This window comes from Bombina bombina, chromosome 1, assembly GCF_027579735.1.
Source record: "Bombina bombina isolate aBomBom1 chromosome 1, aBomBom1.pri, whole genome shotgun sequence".
Taxonomy (NCBI): domain Eukaryota; kingdom Metazoa; phylum Chordata; class Amphibia; order Anura; family Bombinatoridae; genus Bombina; species Bombina bombina.
Window position 1 is genome coordinate 529,721,950 of NC_069499.1, and position 18,083 is coordinate 529,740,032.

At 37.3% G+C, this 18,083-nt stretch overlaps 1 protein-coding gene across 1 annotated transcript in view; it reads left to right on the forward strand.

Moving 5' to 3' along the window:
• Positions 1-18,083, forward strand: part of PLEKHM3 (pleckstrin homology domain containing M3) — a 643,564-nt gene that overhangs the window by 218,035 nt on the left and 407,446 nt on the right. The window contains exon 3 of the mRNA XM_053698629.1: positions 13,580-14,521. Within this exon, the coding sequence (XP_053554604.1) occupies positions 13,580-14,521 (942 nt within the window). The remainder of the gene's footprint in view (positions 1-13,579; positions 14,522-18,083) is intronic.

Consider the following 18,083-nt stretch of genomic DNA (forward strand, 5'->3'; position numbering starts at 1 on the left):
ATTTGTATATTTTTTTTTTTTTTTTTTTCACAAAGCCACTTTATCTTTGGATCACAGTTTTTACTCAGATTTTACATTTATTTTCATTTTTAATTTTCGAATTCTGTAACTTGTGGGTTTGGAGTGCAATTGTTTAGGATTTTATTATTTTTAACAAATTGGATTGTAATTTGATTATATTATATTGAGCACAAATTAGATCGTATACTTCCTGTCATCACTTGTTTATAACTTCCACTACTGGATATTTGTGACCCTAATTCAACTTGCGCAAGTGTTATCTGTGATTGGGTAGCTGTTACCCGGATCCCTACTCGAATCTTAAATATTTCTAGTTTAACTTCACACCATCAGCTCTAAGCTTCTTCAGTATTACATAGCTGACTGATAGTAGTCTAAATCCGGACTTGTAGCTATAAGCTCAGTTTTTATACTATATAAAAGACAGAACTTCGAGATCCCATAAATTTTTATTGTATTTTGTACTCTCTATTTTTGATTGTATTTGCATTGCATTTTAGATTGTATTGTAATGGAACACATGTGATGGGTTTAATTGTATATAACCCAAAGTGATTGAAAGGAATTTTAACAGATATTTGTTGGACTTAGATTTACAAGTTTGTTTTCTTGGAATTATTTGATCTAGATTAGTCCTGTGATATACCTTAGCCCTCTGTGGCGCTCCTATATATATCGAATCGTAGATACTAAGGAGGTATAAATTAGAATATATAATTAGAATAAAGTGGACACACTCACTTATAGATGCCTAAACTGCAAACTGCAAATGACAATACTGTTAGGGGCTCATATGTATTTTGCTCTATACTGTTAGGGAAAAGCAGATATATAAGCTTATGGGACATGAAAGGCTATGCTGGAAAGCTCCTGACATAGACCAGGCCAGAGTATAGTTAGGTTTTGGCCTCTCAGTTAGGAGTGGAGGTATGGATTTGACAGGAGTCTAGACATTTTGCAAGGTAGATGAGTACAGCTCTTATTAGTTAACACAAAATCATACAAATAAATGCACTCAAAGTATAAGGAGTCAGCAGTAGGAATTCAACGCCAATAGTATATGGGAATATTCATACTAGTATTAGAGTACATAAACAGACACGAACTCCCTAGATTTATACTTAAAATGTAATAACCCTATAAGGTAATAAAGGCCTATAGTAATGCGGGAAACTGGGAACATAGGGCTGGCTGTTAGAGCGTGAACTATAGTTTCTGCCTCGGACGCTGGCAAAAACATAGCAACAAGTTTTCATGGTACATTAACATAACATCAGCTCTATAAGGGAGACATATAATTAACTATCATTAGTTGGGCATGGTGGTTATAACTTCTATAGGCATTCAATCTACTGGTAGCATATATACTGTTAACTATATTAACTGAATAACTAAGTAAAACTAAAAAGACTTAACCCAGGCTATGAGGGTATATTAACTATACTTAACAAATATACTAAGGTAACCCCCACAATCAGGACAATCATTGCATTCAACTATCACATCCTGGCTATGAGGAGAAAGAGAAAATTAAAAAAAAAGAAAATAGATTAACCAAACTCCTAGTAAAAGTTGCTGATATCACTCTGTCCACAACATTAAAGTAATCTGGATACACGATATCAGTCCAGGGATGGGGCAGCATTTACCCGACTCCAGATTTCTCTTGAGAGATGCGATATTTGGGGAAAGTGCAGCAGGCTAGGGCCCCACAATATGGACCAACTGATCGCCCCTGCCCTGTCACTTCAGTCCTTTGCATTGTTACTAGGAATAAAGTCCCCACAAAGTGACATCCCAGCTGTAGAGGGTCGAGTCCTAATGAGGGTAACGGTTGTGTCAATGCGACCCCAATGTCCTCAAAAGAGACTCCGGCGAAGATGCTTGTAGGGATAGACAATATGGCCTCACTTGGTAGCATGGAGGGGGAGCAGCCCGCAGATGTAGAGTTTTTTGCGCTTGTTAACGGCACACAATGCCCCGTGACAATGTCCACATGTCCGACCACTGCTCCGCCACACCATGTCTCCGGCTCCTCCAGTCCAGCCTCAACAGCTATCGGGGGTGTAATGCAGGCGGGTGGTGGGCACCCGGGCCCTAAAGCGCCCCCACTCCTCCTGCAGAGAGTAGATGGTTCTGTAGTGGTAGGCTGCTCTATAACACAATCGCAGCAGCCACTAAGTTCTACATGGGGTGTCACATCAAAAGCAATTAGGTATGTTTTTAGTAGGCGACTCAGATCTTCAAGAATAACTAACTTTGGCGGCCTCCATGGTGAGCTTTTGAGGGTGGCGTTAAGCAAATAGAGTTGTGTAATGTTAAGTAATCTTAAGTGTAGAAAAGCTTGCGGTACATCAGACTTTAAATGTATTCAACACGGATTGAATACAGCGTAACGACGAGGCCAGAAGCGCCTCGCCGGGGGGGTATATTAGAGGCCTCAGCCCTACAAGTTGCTCCGGGCACTGATACCAACAGCTATTTCGGTAGTATTGATCTCATCAGATGCTGGCTCTTTAGTAGATCGTAGATCTGTTCCTATAGCTGGGAGATGAGTCATTTAAGGGGTGATATCTCATAATAACAGTTGAAAAGCTGGAGCAGTAAGCAGTTGTACGACTAGTCAGGGCCGCTGCCCGGAAGTTCCCCCCTCCTTGAGCTTTTTAATCTTCAACTCCTATCGCATAATGAATAAGTCAATATTCAACTTACTTTATCCTGGGAGTCGGTGGATATTCAAAGGATGTATTAGATGTCTCCTCTTCTACCGCTTAGCTGAAAGTGATGTCTGCCCTCTCATAGAAGGACACCGGTCCTGGGAGTAGGAGCTCCTTTGTATTCCTCAGCTGAAATGTGGTGTTATCTACGCGTTTCAGCTTCCGTCTTTGCCTTTGTCAAGATAATTACCACTCAGCTGTGTGCACTATTTAAGGGCTTATCCATTAACCCTTTGGTTTCTTCATAAAATGATATTTTCATTTGTCAATTTATCAAATTTTCATATTTTCTAGCCACATGATTTTGCATAATGTTCTCAAACTATAATTTGCAATACATCTTAAAAGGATTTACTAAAATTATTATCTACATTTTTTTTTATAAATATTAAAAAGTAAACACATAGGGGGGCGGAGCCAGCAGAGCAGCAATACAGACGCACATTTCAGTAGCTCCGTCTACATTGCATGTAAAAATTACATTTTCGGACTGTTCTAACCTCAACAATTATTATTTCACGAGGATTGCCTAAATACAAATGACCTGCGCATCTAATTTTACTGCTGTGAGCTCTGCCAAAGAGATAGATCTTTAAAACCTTCGTGAGTAACCCGTTGGCAAGTCGGTCATCTTGGGCCTACCCTTACTGTGTTCCTGGAGCCCACTGCTACCCCTCGTCATGTTACCTACGGAGCAAATTATGGAGGAGATCCATCTCTTCCTTGACGGATGCTGAGACATGCTTGAGCGCTTACCAGGTCTAGCGCTCCAACAGATAGTTGCTAAGCCTCAGGCTCTACATACTCACATTCCCATTTGCACAGTCACGCCGGGGGGTGGCGGTGCTTTGGGGCCCCGGCGTCCCTCACCTCCCGAACGTGCTGCCTTGGAGGTGGAGATTAGAACTACTCTTACCGGCTTATCGCAGGACAGGCTGGGACGCTTCGGTTCCCTGCAGCGCCGTGAACTCCTCACTGTGCCCAGCAATCATATTCAGTTACTGCTGCCTGCAGCTAAAGTAACCCAAGGAGACACATACCCTACATCGGAGGTAGCCTTCTCATCGCCGGACTGCTATATTTGGTCCTCCTCAAGTGCAGCTGCCCGTACTACAGAGATTTGCAGATCTACACCACCTCTATTCCGGCAAGGCCCAGCTGGCCCCTTTCATCTGCAGACGGCATCGATCAGACATCCAAGCCAAGCTGCACAAGTTAGGTATCGGCTAGAACTATCAGAACAGCTTGAAAGAGTTTCATATCAGGAGCGTCTGGAACTCTACCTATGTACCCATTACCATGAAGCAGGCTAACTAACAATGGACTTTAGATTTTGCCCCATGAGACAATAGACAGCGCACTGGATAGAGATAATTGTCTCATCTCTATGCACCATGCACGCAAGTTTATTTGCGGTCATTTTAAAAATGTGCTTATTAGCATAGCCATGGGTTATACAATTTAAATCTAACTCTCTAATGCACTCAACATAGACTCTCATTATTTTTCTACAGTCCAGAAGTTATGAGGTTAATGCATCTACCCTTTATCCTGTAATAGTTTCTTTTTTATAGAATAATATCTATAGTCTTTAGTTTTCTAATGAATATGTTTAGATGTGATAAGTTATACTGCTGTTGTATGCCATACTTTGACTCACAATCTATGAAGCTGTCTTATTATGATTTATTGATATGCCTTAATCTTAGGTTTCATTATGTTTATTATATTTTTAGCCACATTGATGTCCAGCTCTTAGCCTAACATTGTGACATAGTTGTCCTCAGGTCTCTGTTACCCATATGATATATGACAACACTACTTATGCCTCCCTTCTCCCACTCCTTCATATATCTATATTTATATTTTTGTCACATTTATATTTGTTCTTGTTAATGATGCGTCGTCAGCGGCCGAGATGGCGCATCTATTTTTATTTATTCATTTAAATGCAGTAACCAGCTTAGAAGTATATAGCTCTCTATCATAGATATATTTCAGCTAGGATGGGACGGGTGTCGGGGAGGGGGAGGAAGAGAAAGAGGTCCTGAGGAGCTTTGAATGACAACACTAATGCTGGAGTAGATAGGTTTTAAGTGTCGGTATTATTGTACTATATGGTAAATTACTCCAATACTTGCTTTTTACAGTCTCCGGCCATTTTAGGTTTGAGACACTCCACCTGTTACACTTCTACAACAGATTCCACCTCTAGCTATATGCTGTGTCTGCAGCACTCATTATTTCACTGTCTTTTTTAAACGTAAAAACATGTGTGTTCGCACCTGATTGTTGGGTATAGGGCCCATGCCCAAATGACGGGACAACATTATTGAGCATATAGCTGTTATTGTGCTATATTATGAACCAATGTATATCATATTACAAATTGCTAGACTGAGCTTCAGGTGAGACTTGTTTTAAACCCAGCAGATACTATAGCTTGTACTGAAGAGTTATTATGTCCTATGCAGGGTTCTCTGCATCAGTGGAGACCACATCTCTATCTATAGCGTTAGTCTTAATAAGCAGTGGACTAACTGAGCCATTGGCAAAATCTATAATGTGACGCAACAGACAGCGTATTTAAGGTTGTCGCTATTGTTTGACTGCTCTATCCTGCCCTATTTGTATAGCCTAGCATTCACTGTATTTTAAAACCCCCGGTATCTCATGCTCAACAGCTTACTGGACTATTAAATACCTGCCATGCTCCCAAGATTATAGCGGTTGTTACATGGTTGAACTTTATTATATATATCCATTAGTCCTTAATCATGGTGCAGTATTTAGTGCACTAAGCACCCATGATGCAGTATATTTGTTTGCCTGCTCTTCTCTTTATCCGCAACAAAGTCACTTACTTCATCCATTTTACTTTTACTACCACCTCCTCCCCACCAATTCTATAAAGTACCTCCTTTTATAGGAGAACTAACTACGCGGCCGCATCTTTCTCAACAACACCATATGTCTTTACTTAATATCAACCCTTATTGGACTGCACCCTAACTACCTTCTTTAAATTTTATGCTAATTTACCATAGGTTCAGGAGAGACTGTTTCTATCACTCTATTTCCTCTAGACACCATTTCAGATGCCAGGAGTCTGAAAGTGGCTTCTTTTTCTAGGAGAGGAAAATACTATAAAGTTGAAAATGAGGTTTCAGTTTTGCCTGTTACATACAAATATAGCAATGTTGCTTTGGGATCTCTCATGAAAAATCTTTACCTATATGTGACTACGGTATAGTTTTGAACTCCTAAGTAATGTCATAGTTATAGGAATGTTTCTAAATACCTGTGTAACATGTTTATTTGATATTGTTTTGTCAATAACCTCAATAAAAATCTATTTAAATAAAAAGTAAACACATAGATAGAGCCACTGCGGAAAATAATATATATTCATATGGACATTTAGCTATATAAGTTCCAATCATTTATGACCATAGTTCTAAAATCGTTTGTGATATGTATTCTAATACATAATAAATATATAATAAATCCATAAATTTATAAATGTTATTAGTTGTTTCAGGTTTTTTTCAATGTTAGACACATAAATAGTGTATTGGACAAAATCTAACATATGATTGGTTATATATTTATTATAAAAAAAATGAAGGAAAAGGGGAATATAAAAAATGAAAAAAAAAATGGAAAAAATATATATTAATAATGATCCAGTCTTTGCAAAATAACAACATAACCCTTATGTAGTGTATAAACCCACATTAGAATTAAAATATGGGACTACAATCAAATTAAAAATCAAGAATGAATGATATATATGGATTATCCATTATATGATAGAGTAATACTATTCATGAACTATCTATTATTATCTGTTATTTGATGGATATTTGTAAAAAAAGACTATTTAGATCTAGTTCACTGTTCAGGCCAGATAGGAAGAGTGTTCCAAACTCATATATTAATTCTGCTTCCTGTCTAAGTATTTTTTTCTCCATATTGCCTCTTCTGCTGTCTTGTTTCACTTTCTTAATACCCCAGTATTTCATAGCTTCTATTTTTCTCTGGTGTTGCTCTTTAAAATGTCTGTATAGTTTTGTATCTTCCTTACCATGTTCTATAGCTAATATATGTTCCCTTATTCTATCTTTTAGTTTTCTGCTGGTTTGTCCAAAATATTTGAAATTACAGTCACATTGTATCATGTAAAAGACATTCATATCTGTACATTTAATTATTTCTTTAATTTTGAATTTTTTTCCTGATTTTTCTGATTTTATGAATTTTCTTTTATTACTGTATTTGCAAGATTTGCAGCTATGACAGGGGAAGAAACCTTCAAGTTTCTCTCCTTTTAGGTCTCAAGTATTGCTTAATGTTTTTATCTTTTTGTATTCGCTGGGGGCTAATATGTTTTTACATTTTTTAGCTTTTCTATATATGAATCTGGGATTATCGCTTATTATGTCCTATTATTGGATATTTTCTTAAAAGGTGCCAATGTTTATTAACTATTCTCCTGAACATCTTATGTTGGGCTGAATATGTAGTGATAAATGGTATTTCTAATGTTGATGAGTTATCAGATCCGAGTTTTTTGTCTTTAACTTTTTTCACAAGTAGGGAGTCTCTCTCTATGTGCTTAATTCCTTCTACTAGTGTATTTATTTCTAGTGTGTCATATCCTTTCTGTTTAAATTTGTCTACTAGGGTCTTAGATTGTTCCTCATAACTAGATATATCTGAACAATTTTTTCTAATTCGTAATAATTGTCCTTTCGGTATAGTTTTCTTCCAGTTAACATGGTGGCAGCTTTTTGCATCAATATAGTTGTTAGAATCTACTTTTTTGAAAAATCTTCTTGTTTTTATCAGATCTTCTTTGATCTCGATTTCTTTATCAAGGAAACTGATTCTGCATCTACTGTATTCATGTGTAAAATTCAGTCCAAAGTTATTTTTATTTAGATCTTCTATGAATAAAGTTAGTAGTTCAATATCTCCTTTCCAAATTAAAAACATGTCATCTATGTATCGCTTATAGAGCACAAGGTTCGCACCCCATGGGGAGTCTTTTATAATTTTCTCTTCAAACTCACCCATGAATAAATTAGCATAACTGGGTGCGAACCTTGTGCCCATTGCTGTCCTTTTAATTTGGATAAAAAAGTCACTTTCAAATTTAAAATAGTTATTTTTTAAGATAAAATCAATACACTGTAGAATAAAGTCTACTTGAGTATCCAACAAATTTTCATCTTTTTTTAAAAAGTTATTTATGGCTTCAATTCCTAGTTTATGGTCTATGTTCGTATATAGGGAATTCACGTCACACGTGGCTAAGGTATAATTTTTCTCCCATTTTACCATTTTTAGAAAATTTAAAAAATGTGTTGAGTCTGAAAGATAGGATTCTAAATTTTTAACATATTTTTGCAGAGTATAATCTATTGTGACAGATTTGATGTTATGGAATCTATGCCTGAAATTATGGGCCTGTCTGGTGGATTATTGTTGTTTTTATGGATTTTTGGTAAGAAATAAAAAAATAGGGGTTCTGAAATTTTTTATTATTAGGAATCTATATTCAGATTTTGTTATCAATTCTTCAGTATGTGCTCTCTCTAATAGGGTTATAAGTTGTTCCTGATAAATATCACCTGGGTCGTTTCTCAATTTTTTATATGTTGTTTGGTCTCCTAATAATCTATATGCTTCTTTCAGGTAATCAGTATCTTTCATAATGACTGTACCTCCACCCTTATCTGCTTGTTTTATCACAATATCTGTTCTCGACTGTAATTTTTTCAGAGTTTCTCTTTCTATTTTGGTCATATTCCAATAAATTTTTTGTGTTTTATCTATTTCCAATTTATCTAAATCTTGTTTTCTCATTTTTTCGAAAGATTCAATAACATTTCCTTTTTTATGTGTGGGAAAAAGGGTGGATTTAGGTTTAAAGCTGGTATATATATATTCCCTTCTTTGTTGGTCATTTTCCAGTTGTGAATTTGATATTATTGGATTTTTAGCAAAATATTTCTTAAGGGTCAATTTTCTAACAAATTGGTTTATATGTATTAGATGTTCAAAAGTATTTAGTTTAGTGGTTGGTGGAAATGACAGCCCTTTACTTAATACTTTTTCTTCCTTTTTTGTGAGGGGAGTTCCACTTAAGTTAAAAATACCAGTGTTAAGGGTGTTATCTGTTTCAATAGTATTTTCCTTTATTTTTAAAAATCTTCTTCCTCTGTCACCTCTCTTCTTCTTTTACCTTTTGGGGGATCATTGGCTCTTGTATGGCCCCCTTGTAAAAAAAAGTATTGGAGCAACTAAGTTCATCTGATATTTTTTCTCTGGAGTTATATTCATTTGTTTTCATTGAATACCTCATATCTGTTCGCTATAGATAACCTCCACTCATTATTTTCTATCTCATTTCTTGGTCTATTTTGTTTATGAAAATTCCCATAATTTCTCTCTCTCTGGCTCTTCCATATAATACCCATGGTCTGACCATGGTCTTCGCCGTTCGGGGGTTATCTGCATCCTCGTTGCAAATCTAGCCTTGGGGCTTAACAGTGAAGAGCCAAGATCAGTTACAGACGGTCGCCCTTCTGGGGGCAGGTAGTAGACCATTTATCCTTGATGCTCTGTTAGGGGTGTTTTGTGGAGGGTGCTTACGTCTCTCTGGGATGGCAAGCAAAGTCCAGGGTTCACATTCATTTTCGGGTGTTGGTACCTTGCCAGCTTGTGTAACACATGGTTACGCTTGTCTATGAGATTTTTACTTGCGATCCAGGAGCACTGGGTGCCGAATTCTTAAACTGTTCAGGAGTTCTTTCAGACTCTTGGGTTTGAGGCTGTTTCTAGATCGCCAAGACTACAAACTTTAGATGGTGCGCTCCTAATCATAGGAGGCAGCTTAAGGTTCCTCAGGAAGTTAGATCTTTCAATAGATTCCGTTTTTCCAGGACTCTGGCCAAGGACCATGTCTCTCCCTGGATTGGGTGTGGACGGTCTCATCTTAGGTGTTTGTGGTCCTGCGTGTCTCTCTGAGGGGGGCGGGGCTCTGTTTCTCATGGGAGATGCCTATCTGCCTGTGACTTAGGTTCTAGGTCTCTCTGACGGGTCCCTACTGGTCTTCTGGCGCATTTGATGTTCCTTGTAGACTCCAGGTGTCTTTCAACTGGGTTGGCGATATGGCCAAGGAGTCTCGCTTCTATGGTAGGGTTGTTCCCATTGCTTTAGTCCCCTTCTCTCCTAGTTCAGAGTTACCTTAGTATCCGTGGTGACTTGTGGGTCCTTGTTTCTTGGCTTGTAAGGGGTTTTCCCTTCTTGCATTTCAGAATCCTGGAAAGGGAAATGTGGAGTAGTAACTAGTTCCACCGTTCCTGCCGCAGGAGGCTGGGGGTTTGAACCCTGATTGGGCTCCTGCTAAATGTTGGATTCTGATATTTAGATGGTTTGGTGTTCTTTTGGAAAGCTCTTTGATAACTGCTGGGATAGTTATCCTATTTCTGCTGTCTATGCTTGCCTAGCCTGCAGGTTTCGATCTGATATGAGGCAACAGGGAACTCATGTTTTCTGGAGTACCTGATGGTATGGTACTGTGTCAGGGATATGAGGTTGTCCCTCGAGTCCTCTCCCTGAGTATGGATAGGGAGTTTGTCTCCCTGGGTGCTACTATCGTAAGACAACTGTGGGTTGTTCTATGTTTGTTGAGCCATGTGGAATGATTCTTTGGATTTCTTCTGGGAATCTGTTTTCCCTTTTGGGGGCAGGTAGCGGTCCTTGTCTTTCGGACAGGTACTCTTCATGGGAGTCGAGAGCCATGGGGCTGACTCCTCGGAGGCTGTTTGTGCTCGAAGGACTCTAGGACTGAGTGGTCTCTAGCTCGGCTTTGCTGGTGGAGTAACTAATATGCAGTTACCTGGGCTTCTGGTTTTTTCCTGTGTCGTCTATATTTTTATAGGGTGTCATGTAATTTCAGGCTGTGGTGCCTTTCGAAGGGGCCGCCTTTTGTACCCACCCGTTATTTGCATTCAGTGTCCTCTATCTTGGGTATGGTTTTCCCAAATGTAATGAATGCAGCCGTGGACTCTTCCCGTTTAAGAAGAAAAACAAATTATGCTTACCTGATCATTTTCTTTTCTTCTGACGGGAAGAGTCCACAGCTCCCGCCCGTGTTTTGTCTATGAGGCTGCAGTAATTTCTTGTTCTTCTGGCATCTTTTTTCACCCTGATATTTCTCATACTGTTCCTTGTTCCTTTGGCAAAATGACTGGGGAATGAGGGAAGTGGAGGAGGTATTTAAGCCTTTGGCTGGGGTGTCTTTGCCTCCTCCTGGTGGCCAGGTTCTGTATTTCCCAAAAGTAATGAATGCAGCTGTGGACTCTTCCCATCAGAAGAAAAGAAAATTATCAGGTAAACATAATTTATGTTTTTTTTAAAAAAGATAGATGTTCCCTTTATTACCCATTCCCCAGTTTTGCTTAACCAACACAGTTATATTAATATACTTTTTACCTCTGTGATTACCTTGTATCAAAGCTTCTGCAGTCTGCCCCCTTATTTAATTTTTTTGACAGACGTGTATTTTAAACAATCAGTGCTCACTTATAAATAACTCCGCTGGAGTGACCACAATGTTATCTATGTGACACACATGAACTAGTGCTGTCTAGCTGTGAAAAACTGTCAAAATGCACTGAGATAAGAGGTGGCCTTTAAGGGCATAGAAATTAGCATATAAGCCTACCTAGGTTTAGGTTTCAGCAAAGGATACCAAGAGAACAAAGAAAATTGGATGATTAAAGTAAATTGTAAAGTTGTTAAAAATTGCATGCCTGAATCATGAAAGTTTAATTTTGGCTAGACTGTCCCTTTAAAACTCCCATTCAGACTTGGCACCAAAGATACAATAAAGGTCACTTCTGATAGGAAATATATAAATAGCGCTATACTTAGTGCACATAAAGAATAGCGCAACTCCTATCATGCTCCAGGACCTGACACTGGGTAAGTGTAAAGCCCTCTTTACTTGAGCCTCGGGAAACGACAGAATTAAAGTATTCTTGTACTCTCTGACAGAAGTGATGCACATGCACAGATCAGTGATACTGTTGTCTTCTTGACAAGCTGTATCATGCACATATTTTGATGAGTAGAATACAGAGCTGGAGCTTTATATTTTTGAGGAGGCTGCATTGCTCTATATTATTCCCAATGTTTTTTTTTATATTTATTATGTAACTTTTAATTATACTGTGAAAAAATTGCAAAAATGTAAATGTTCTGCTTTGTGTTGTGCAAAGTACAGCCGTCATAACGCCGGCAATGGTACCAATCTGTGAAAGCGAACTGCTTCTGCCACAGGATGTAACAATATGTGCATACCAAGATGGCGGAGCCCAGTATTAACATGCAAAGCTTTACCTACTGGTTTCTGTAAAGAATTAAAATAAGTGAACTACTTTAAAGATAGCTGCAGATCTACGCAGCAGTTCAATATCCCTTTAATTTGCCATTGAAGGGTAAAGGCGGCCTTCGCCCGACTGAATAGAGGTGAATGGGATAGTAAAAGTTTATTAGGGTATCAGTTGAATGTACCTTCTGTTTTTTGTTTTTAATGATGATGCGCTTTATGTGTTTTTCATATACAGTGGTAGAAGGGGTTTTAAATAGTATTCACACACCAGTAGGTGCAGCTGATGATTATAGAAAGATGAAATATATCGAATATTTGATTGTAGTGGGTATATTTTGCTCATTGTATTTTCTTGATTTTACATTACATGAGCAAATGATTTTATTTTATACAGCACTTTGGTTCTTTTATACAGAGGCATTATGAATTGCATCAAAAATATTTTGTTATAGTTTTTTATCTGGGAAAAGCTATTTTTTCTCAAAAATACTATACATGTGCACAGGCAAAAAATTTGGTTTGGCCGAATCAATTGGACTTCATATACTGAAAATTTAGTTTTCCCAATATTTGTCTGCCATGCGATTCGGTATTCGTTTGTGTACACAAAATGAATACTGAATGTTTGTGGGACATTTACATTCGTATTCGTTACACAAATGTAAATGTATTTTAAGTGAAAAAGTTTGCCTGTAGCATTACAAACTTTCCTCTAGTGTGCTGAAGAGCCGTGCTGAACCCAACCCTTCTTCACAGAGCGGGGCTCTGCGAAAAAGTGTCAGGATCAGCGTGGCTCCCCAGCGCGTTAGAGATATTTTTAACCCCTAAAGTAATTTAAAGGAAATTAATAAATACTGACAAATTTCGTCTGTAGTTCTTCATTTTATTTCAATTTTGTTGGGCATTCGTTCTAAATGTGCACATGTCTAAAAAAAATACTATCTAAATATAAATATAAACTGAAACTTGCAGAAAAGGCATATTTGTGTCCAACTGATACATAGGTAGTGATTGCGTAGAAGTTAAGACACAATTCCCAGAACTGCATTGGATTGCAGAGCATGTTTCAACAAGTTTGATGAGTAAAAGTAGGTTTATTTTGCACAGGAAGATGCATTTAGCAATAAAGTAATAAATATAAAAATTCTGTCTTTGATATGGAACGGTCAAAAATAAGTGCAATCTATCTTAAATAGATTTCCTCATAATATAAATCTGATTTAAGCTCTTGAGATTCACGTGTTTGTTAAACCACCTGAGATTAAACCCTGATGTAATTGATAGAGTTCAAAATACAGCAAGCATTTAGATGAACATGTGACATGAAGAACATTTTTACATATTGTTGGTAACATGTTGTGCATAAAAAATGTTTGTCAATTGGCTGGCGTCATCTAATATATTAGCTTCTGATTAATGTTGTTTTGTCTTACAGAACTCAAGTCTTCATTCCCAAATATTCTCAAAAAGGGATTTCTGGAAACTCGGAAAACACAGGACAGCTTCTGGAGGGGATGTTATGCAGAGATTTCCCAATATAAGTTGCACCTTTATGGTACAGATAATAGTGGGAACCACAGTCTTCTCACTTCTTACCCTCTTGCACATATTGAAAGCATCACCATTACTGGAAGCCATGAAACTAAACTGGTTGATGTTATAATGTCTGACAACAGCCAAGTGCAACTAAAGGCAGATTCTGCCTGGGAAGCTTTGGACTGGGGTCAGAAGTTATGGGAAGGAGTACGTGCCTTAACATTAGTTCCAAATTACTCAAATAATCAGCAGGAAGTCTTGGTAAAAGCAAAGAACTTTGATGACAAGAGTAATGAGTATCTCGAGAATCAATCCTTTTTAAACAAGTCCATCGAGGTTCCAAGGTCTGTATACGTGTCCAATGGGTACCATAAAAATATCTTAAAAACTGGAACTCTGTATAAATTAACAATCCAGAACAACTGGAAAGCCTTCACATTTGTAATTAATAATTCACATCTTTTGGCTTATCAGCCGTGCCACCTAGATGAGGACCCATTGCTTAGTTATAATATTGATGAGTGCCTAGCTGTCCAGATGGATGCTCTTGATGGTTATGATTCTTGTTTTCAAGTCATTTTTTCTCAAGATGTTCTACGGCTTCGAACTGAGACACGTCAGAAGGCTCAGGAATGGATGGATGCAATTACGGCTGCTGCTAAATCTGCAAGAAAACCAGATCAAAATATGCCTGTCTCTCTTAGGAACAAGCCCAAGGAGCATCTTTCACTTAGGAACCTTCAAAGGGGCAAGCGCCAGTCCGTGACCACAAGTTTTCTTGGTATCTTGACAACATTGGCTTTGGAGAGGGGACTAACTGCTCAAAGTTTTAAATGTGCAGGTAAGAATTACACTTATTCTATGTAAGGAACAATACATTAAAGGGTCAGTAAACCTTAAAAAAAATGTTATATAATTCTGCACATAGTGCACACTTTGTAGACCTACATCATTTCGCGACACAGTAATTCAGTTGTACTAGCAAAAAGGAGGTTAAACTAACTTGTTTTAAAAGATACGTACACATACATAAATTATATAATAACAAAATGCATTTACAAGTAACAGTATGTATGTGCATAAAAAAAGTTTAATAACACCAATAGCTACTTACTATTTTAATGGGATGTATGAGGTTGATGGGATGAACACAGTTTCGGAATATTTGGTGTAATATTAGATAAAGACACTCACATTTCATCATCAAACATTTTTAAGCTTCCACTTCCTATCCATATAGCAAGAGCAGGAACAGCAATGCACTACTGGGAGCTAGCTGCAAAAAAATCCCTCTGACTTCAGCTCAGCGTTTAAGCTGCCACCCTCAGAGCTCTGTGAGTCCGACTGACTACTGCCCATGCTGCAAACACACTGCTGTCCCACTCACTAGCTACACTTGCAGTCACAAGCTAATTAAGGACAGTACACGTGCAGGCAGGAGCCAATGTGCCGCCAAATCCGGCAATGGTAATAGTTTCAGTTCCCACTGAGCTGTGCCAATTGGTTAAGATGATCTGTGACCCACTAGGTATCAATCACGTGTCAACCATGTGATATGCGTAGCAGGCAGGTGGAAAGTCAGAAACCAAAACACAATTTAAAAAAAAATAATAATAATTTAAAAAAATTTGTGCTGAAGCAGGGACACACCTACACACTGCTGCCGACACACTAGTGTGTCCCGACACACAGTTTGGAAAGCACTGCCCTAGAAGTTCAACTTGGTTTTAATAAAGTTAAAGGGCTATAATAATGATCACATAATGATTTGTTAGAGCATGTTATTTTAACACAAGCAATGCAACTCTAAATTATCGCTCAGGAGCCACAGACCACAGCTTGTGGAAACTAACAGGTTTTTTTTTTTTAAATTTCCTAGTGCAGCTGATTGTAGACCAATAATTCTTCAATGAAGCTAAAAAGTACTATCATTAGGCCAGTGCTTGACGAATATGTTCAAAAATTAGGAGCCAGTAAGAATATTTAGGAGCCAGGCATATTTTTAGGAGCCAGACAGTTGGATTTGTGTATAGATATATGGAAAATAACCCAAAAAGTTAGGAGCCAGGGGTAAAATTCTAGGAGCCAGTGGCTCCCAGGCTCCTGGGTTTGTCGAGCCCTGCATTAGGCAATTTTATGTGAATTATATTTAAGCACTGTTGACCAGAGATGTGTTCAGTTTAATACTAGCTTCCTGTTATATTAATAAGACTTAAGTGAACCACCAGGTTATAGCAATATTTGCATTATTTCCGTCATCTATCCTCTACTGTTGAGCGCCTAACAGGCAACCTTGTGAATGTGCAAATATGGGTGCATATGACCTAGGTATTCATAGTCGGTGGCATGGACATTAAAAATGATCACTATAACATTGAAATCCTTTAGCAGAGGTTATTGACTGTATTTTTTTATGTTTATGAATGATTTGATTTTGAAAAAATGCTATGCAAGCTAATTTGTATAGGTTGGAATTTGCACTTCCTCATTGATCATGTTTTTCCAAGAATATTTCTGGTTAACAAATGACAAACTCCAAATTATCTTGACTGGTAATACTGTCTGACAACAAATTCACAAAAGCAGCAAAGTTCCAAAGTTATACACAACTATTTATTCAATACTCAAATTATCAAGTGTAAAATGATTCAGATAGAACATACAATTAAAAAAATCAATTTAAAGGGCCATAATACCCAAATGTTTAAACACTTGAAAGTGATGCAGTATAGCTGTTAAAAGCTGACTAGAAAATATCACCTGAACATCTCTATGTAAAAAAGAAAGATATTTAACCTCAAAAGTTTCTCAGTAGCCACATCCCATTGTAAAGGATTTCTAAGCAGCATATCAGTATCTCTGTCCCAGGACAGCGGAAGGGGCGAGCTTACGTGCACTCTCATCTTATTTGCCTATTCAGTTTATAGGAAGATTGCTATGAAATCTCATGAGAGTTAAGGGAAATCTCATGAGATCACAGTAAAAGAGTTAATGACCTCAGCACTGCTGATGCTGATTGGCTGCTGTTCATTTCTTCATTATTTTTTTTTTACCTGCAGCTGGGCTGCAGCTGAGTATAACTTTTTACACAGAACTCACTCTGCTGAGCTGAGGAGATTGTGAGGTAAAATATCTTCCTTTTTTACATAGAGATGCTCAGGTGATATTTTCCTGTCAGCTTTTTACAGTTATACTGCATCAGTTTCAAGTGATTTAGCATATGAGTATTATGTCCCTTTAAAAAATCTTTTTTTATATGTGCATTTTCTGAGACTTCTACTGAGCATTTGTTAGAGTTCAATCTGTTGGTCCTAAAGTGTATACATGCATGAATTTGTGATTGGCTGATGGCTGTTACATGATACAGGAAGCCAACAAATGGAGGCAAATTTGGAAATTTGTCTTGAAAAATCTACTGTTCATTTTTAGTAAATGCTATTGGATTATCTTCTGATTATGTAGTTGTTGATTATGCAGTTCTACTGTGTTAAATGGTCCTCTCATGTTCCAAAACTCACGCTGGCTCCCTCTAGCTATTTTTACAGATTATTACCTTACCTTTCAAATGGCAATGGCAATGGCAAAAACTTTACTTTGCTTAACCAATTCTGTATAAGTTGTAAACACTGTGTTCAGAAAGAATTCAGACCCCTTCATTTTTTTTATGTTTCAGCCTTATGCTAAAATGATTTTATTTTTTGTTTTTTTCACATCAATCTATACTCCATAATGACAAAGCAAAAATCATATTTTTGATAACTGCAAATGTATTAAAAATAAAAAACTGAAATATCACATTGACATAAGTATTCAGACCCTTTGCTATTACAATTGAAATTTAATCAAGTGTATCCTATTTATAAATTAGGGCTGAAAGATATATGGCGTACTCAAAATCTAAAAGCCTTTACTTGTGTATCTAAAGGGCATCAAGCATTATCTAGATAGATGCTTAGTTTCAGATGTATTGTTTGGAAATGGCTGATAATAACCCTTTCACTACCGGGACTTCCAGACAAAAACTTGCCCAAAATACCAGAGCATTTTTAGCATTTTTGCTATCACTCCATTTAAACAGAAATCTTGTCTTGTCTTGTTTTTTTTTATTTACCTATCAAATATATATATATATATATATATATATATATATATATATATATATATATGTGTTTTAAGTAGACAACCCAAGGTATTGATCTAGGCCTATTTTGGTTACATGCCACCATTTCACCACCAAATGCCATCAAATAAAAAAATGTGGTACTTTTTTCACAAACTTTGGGTTTCTCACATAAATTATTTACATACTGCTTGTGCAATGGCACAAATGTTTGTAAACGTTTCTCTGGGATCCCCTTTGTTCAGAAATAGCAGACATATATGGCTTTGACATGGCTTTTTGG